Source organism: Lagopus leucura, unplaced genomic scaffold (assembly GCF_019238085.1).
Source record: "Lagopus leucura isolate 7727_CA_CO unplaced genomic scaffold, USGS_WTPT01 43836-0_obj-0_obj, whole genome shotgun sequence".
NCBI classification, from domain to species: Eukaryota; Metazoa; Chordata; class Aves; order Galliformes; family Phasianidae; genus Lagopus; species Lagopus leucura.
Genome location: NW_024965632.1, coordinates 1 through 4,855, shown reverse-complemented (window position 1 = coordinate 4,855; position 4,855 = coordinate 1). Strand labels below are relative to the sequence as shown.

The 4,855-nt window shown below is 47.1% G+C and overlaps 1 protein-coding gene across 1 annotated transcript; it reads left to right on the top strand.

Annotated features, from left to right (window-relative positions):
• Window positions 1-4: 4 nt before the first annotated feature.
• Window positions 5-4,849, top strand: LOC122192216 (cytochrome P450 2J2-like; the record flags this gene model as incomplete). Its single annotated transcript, XM_042892724.1, has 6 exons — window positions 5-65; window positions 1,579-1,739; window positions 2,506-2,682; window positions 2,928-3,060; window positions 3,924-4,111; window positions 4,344-4,849. Coding segments are annotated over 6 exons (927 nt in total), but the record flags the coding sequence as incomplete, so codon positions are not given.
• Between the last annotated feature and the right edge of the window lie 6 nt (window positions 4,850-4,855).

Here is a 4,855-nt window from a genome sequence, read left to right as displayed (position 1 = left end):
GAGCCTGGAGGAGCGGATCCAGGAGGAGTGCCGGTTCCTCACGGATGCGTTCAGGGATGAGCAGGGTGAGGAGCACTTCCCTCAGCAGTTGTGCTGAAGGCAGAATCCATCTTGGACCATTTTAATTTCCCCTATGCTAATGCCTGCTGAAAAATCATAGAACCACAGAATCATTATGGTTGGAAACAACCTCTAAGATCACCAAGTCCAACCCCAACCCATGCTCAGTATGTCCACTAATCATTTCTCTTAGTGCCACAGTTCCTTTTTCTTGAGAACCTCCAGGGATGGTGACTCCATGACCTCTCTGGAATCATATGCCAATGTCTGATCAATCGTTCTGAAAAGAAATTTTTTTTAATATCCATCCTGAACCTCCCATGGAAAAACTTAAGGCCATTACCTCTTATCCCATCACTGTTATTTAGGAAGTTAGGCCAAACCCTACTTTGCTCTAGCTTCTTTTCAGGGAGATGTATAGGGCAATAAGGCATCACCTGAACCTTCTCTCCTCCAGACTGAACCATCCCAGTTCCTTCTGCAGCTGGCTATCAGAGTTGTTTTCCAGACCCTTCATAGCTTCATTCCCCTTCTCTGGACATGCTCCAGAGCCTCAATGCCTTTCTTGAAGAGAGGGGCCCAAAACTCAACTCAGCACCTGTATTGGAGATGCTGAGTCATGGTCTCAACCACTGATTGAGCACCTGAGGAAAGGACCCCCCTCAGCCCTGGGAGCACAGGTGAAGACAATTCAGCTCTGTGACAGAATTCAGCTGTGTGACCAGAAGGGGTGGAGCCTGGCTGCACCTTCTTAGACCTCATTTAAGGGCTGACTGCCACTAAGGAAGGATCTCTTCTTGGAGATCTGTCCTTGGTGAAGCTTTCCTGTGTGAACCTGGAATCTTCTGCTACAGATAAGCAATCTTTTTCCCATCCTTTATAGTACTTTTCTATTGTGTCACTCCTTCTATCATCATATCTTTGTTGTAATGCCTTTCTCGTTGTATTGATCTGTCCAGTTACTACAGCACCCAAGATGTGGCCTCACAAGTACTGAGCACAGAGGGATGATCACCACCCTGCTCCTGCTGGCTACACTGTATCTGATATGAGCCCAGATGCTATTTTCATTCTTGGTCTCATGGGCATACTCACCTTCTGCCAGCTGCTAACTAACCCACCAACATCCTCTTTCTCCTCATCTCATAAGCAATGCTAAGCAATCTGCCAGCATCCCAGACTCCTTCTATAAGTGTTTTGCCCTGAGATTAACTGATAGATGCAACTGTGTAACACTCAAAACAGTCTTCTTAGCCTACCTTTGTCTATTGCTCCTTTTGAGACCTCTGGGAAATTCCAGGGGCCAGTTAACACCAATATTCTGAATTAACACCAATGATGTTTGCTCTTCTGAAGCTGTTTTGCATTTTCCTTTCTAAGCAAACAGGCATCTCCAAGCAGGTGCCCATCCAGGATCTTTCATCCCACTTATTGAATATTTTCCTCTGATGATGGCACTTTCTTCCCCTTGTCTGCAGAGACCGGAAGAGAATGATTGTTCCCTTTTTCCTTCTCCAGGAAATCCTTTCAATCCTCACCTTAAAATCAACAGTGCTGTTTCAAACGTTATCTGCTCCATCACCTTCGGCAATCGGTTTGAATACCATGATGAGGACTTCCAAAACTTGCTGCGGCTGATGGATGAGACTGTTACCCTCCATGGGAAGATAATGAGCCAGGTACAGCCCCCCACCCCCAGAACAGAACAACAGACCTCAGCAATCCTCATGCGTTGGCCTTGTATACCCTTCTCCATCTTTGTAGCACTCCTTTGGATGCTTTCTGATAGTTCTATATCCTTACGTAATACAGCACACAAAACTGCACACTGTTCAAGGTGAGGCCCTCACCAAAAGTGGGGGCTGGCCAAGCCTAGGAGCCGTTTCTCCCTGCTCTGGATCCATGAGATTTTCTTTGCTGCTTCCCACAGCTTTGTGGTGCCTCTTCTCCCTTAAGATGTTCTGGTGCTGGTGCAGTCCTCAGTGGTGACAAAGCTGAGCTACCACAGCTGGTTTTCCTGTGCTTTGGGAAGGAAATGAATACAGCAGAGGGTTTGGGCGGGTCCCTAGGAGAGGTTATGGGAAGGAGCAATACTAAAGTTTCCAAGAGCACTCATTGCCATTCCTCTTTCCATTGCATCAAGTACATCTGCCTGTAATTTATTTCTGCCACATTCTCAAGCTGTGCAATGCTCACATTTCTTTCTTTCATCACTGCTCCTGTCCATTGAGCACCAAGCTTCTTGCTGTAACTACGAAGAATGCAGTAATCTCTCTGACAGTGGAGATAGCAATCCTTTGTCATGCTCTTCTGGTGAGGTTAATTCCATCTCCTCCAGCACTGTAGGGTTGTGGCTTTGCAGGCTTTTCAAGTTTTGAAAACAATTTGGGTTTTCAGTCCTTTACTCAATTTTCTTCTTTTTTTCTTTTTTTTTTCTATCCAAAGCTGTACAATGCTTTCCCCTCCATAATAAAGTACTTCCCAGGATCTCACCAAACCATTTTTGAAAACTGGAGACTCATGAAAGGTTTTGTGAAAGAGAAGATCAGCAAACATAAGGAAGACCTGAACCCCTCAGAGAGCCGAGACTTCATCGACAGCTACCTGCAGGAGATGGCCAAGGTCAGCAGTGTGGAGCAAGGCCTTCCTCAGTAGGGACTGGAGATCAGGAGGGCTGAGAAGCAAATGAAATTCCCCACCTGAGCTGCTGGTGTGTCCATATGTGAGCTCAGGATGGACATTAGTTTTGGAGCATCCATTGGAGGAATGAGGATGCAGCTTCTGCCAAAAGCCTTGAGGCGGGACTGAGTCTGATTTTGGGGGAAGTTCTTGCTTTTAATGTGGCACTAACACTTGATTTTCTGAAGCCCAATGGCAGTGATTTCTGCGAGGATAACCTGGTTGCATGCACTCTCGACCTGTTTTTTGCTGGGACTGAGACCACCTCCACAACCATCCGCTGGGCCCTGCTGTTTATGGCCATATATCCAGAGATTCAAGGTATGAGTAGAACGTGCACAGCCCGATTGTAGCTTGGTGAGATATTCTGTTCAGGCCAAGAGAGGAGAAAAGTTTGCTAAGATTCAACTAAAGCAAGTGTAGAGTTTAGCACCTGTAGAGAAATAACCACAAGCAACAGTACAACAGTTTGGGGATGGATGACCTATTGGAGAGGAGCTCTGCCAAGAAGGACCCCTTTATAAATACCTAAGAAGTGTGGGAGGCAATTGTATGTGGCTGGACTCTTTTCAGTGTTGTTTAGTATAAGAAAAGGAGGAACAGCCAAAAACTGGAACATAGGAAGTTCCACACAAACTTGCAGAAGAATTGCTTTAGAGTAGAGGTAACAGAGCGCTGGAAGAGGCTGCTCTGAGTGCTTAAGGTGTCTCCTCCTTGGCAGATACTCAGGACTTGCCTGGATGTTTACACATGTGACCTACAGTAGGGAAGATGCTTAAGCAGGAGAGTTGGACTCGATCCCTAGTGATCTCTTCCAACCCTTGCAATTATGTGAATCCCTCAGTACTCTTGCAAATTAGGCACAGGAAAGTTTGGTGGTTTGTTTGTTTGTTTTTGCATTCAGCCACATGCCTCTGCTATGATGATCCTTGCCCTTCTAATATTGGAATACCAACAGACAAAAGGGGCAACCTCTCCAACAAAGACTGGCATTTTGGCAGAGGTGACAGGTGCACTGCACAGAGCTCAGGGCCCCTTTAGTACCTGAAGATGCAAGATGCCCTGGTGATACATGATTGATGTGGGATGATCCTTGGGGGAGCCAAACAACAAAAATGACATGGTGTCCCCAGGGGAGCTATGGCTTTGCTGCACTATAGCTGATGCTTCCTCTTTCCAAACAGCCCGTGTGCAAGCAGAGATTGATGCTGTCATTGGGCAGACACGGCAGCCAGCCTTGGAGGACAGGAACAAGATGCCCTACACCAACGCCGTCATCCATGAAGTGCAGAGGAAAGGCAACATCATCCCTTTCAGTTTGCCTAGAGAGGCAATGAAGGACACAGTCCTGGCTGGTTTCCACCTGCCCAAGGTAACTTCACTATACATCAGACCAGCCTTTAGGAGAACACTCCCATTTCCCAGTCCACAAACGGACAAAGCAGCAGCATCCTTACCCTGCCCAGAGATCACCCCTGAGGAAAAAATACTTGTGGTGGATTTGAATACAGATGTTCTTCATGGCTAGCACACAGGAAAGTAAAATTTTTCCTCCTGTTGGCAGTGGCAGAGAGAGTGCAAAGTGATTTTCTTTCTTTCTGCAGGGCACTATTGTAGTCCCAAACCTATCCTCCGTGATGCTTGACAAGAAGGACTGGGAAACCCCTCACAGCTTTAATCCTGAGCATTTCCTGAAAGACGGTCAGTTCTGGAAGAGGGAGGCTTTTATGCCATTTTCTATAGGTAAGATCAGCTGCAGTTTGATGCTTCTGTGCGGAAGCACTGGGATGGGGCTCCTAGCTGCACAATGAAGACCCTGAGCAAACTAGTGATGGTAACAGCAGGCAGTGGCTGCACCCATGGGAGGTGCTGCTATCCTACTGCCCATAATGGTGCAAACTAAACCCTTCCTTAGCAGTAACCATGCAGCCACCTCAAAGCACCACTCCCATCTCTTAGCCCCTTATTCACAAACACAGGAAAAAATGCTGGAGACCCCAACAGTGCATTCAGCAAGGTGAGAGCAGTGCTCTGTGCTCCCAGTCCCACACAGCTGAGTTCAATGGGCCTTGCCACCACCACCACAGGGTGCCCTGTCCTGGTCAGCAGCTTCCTG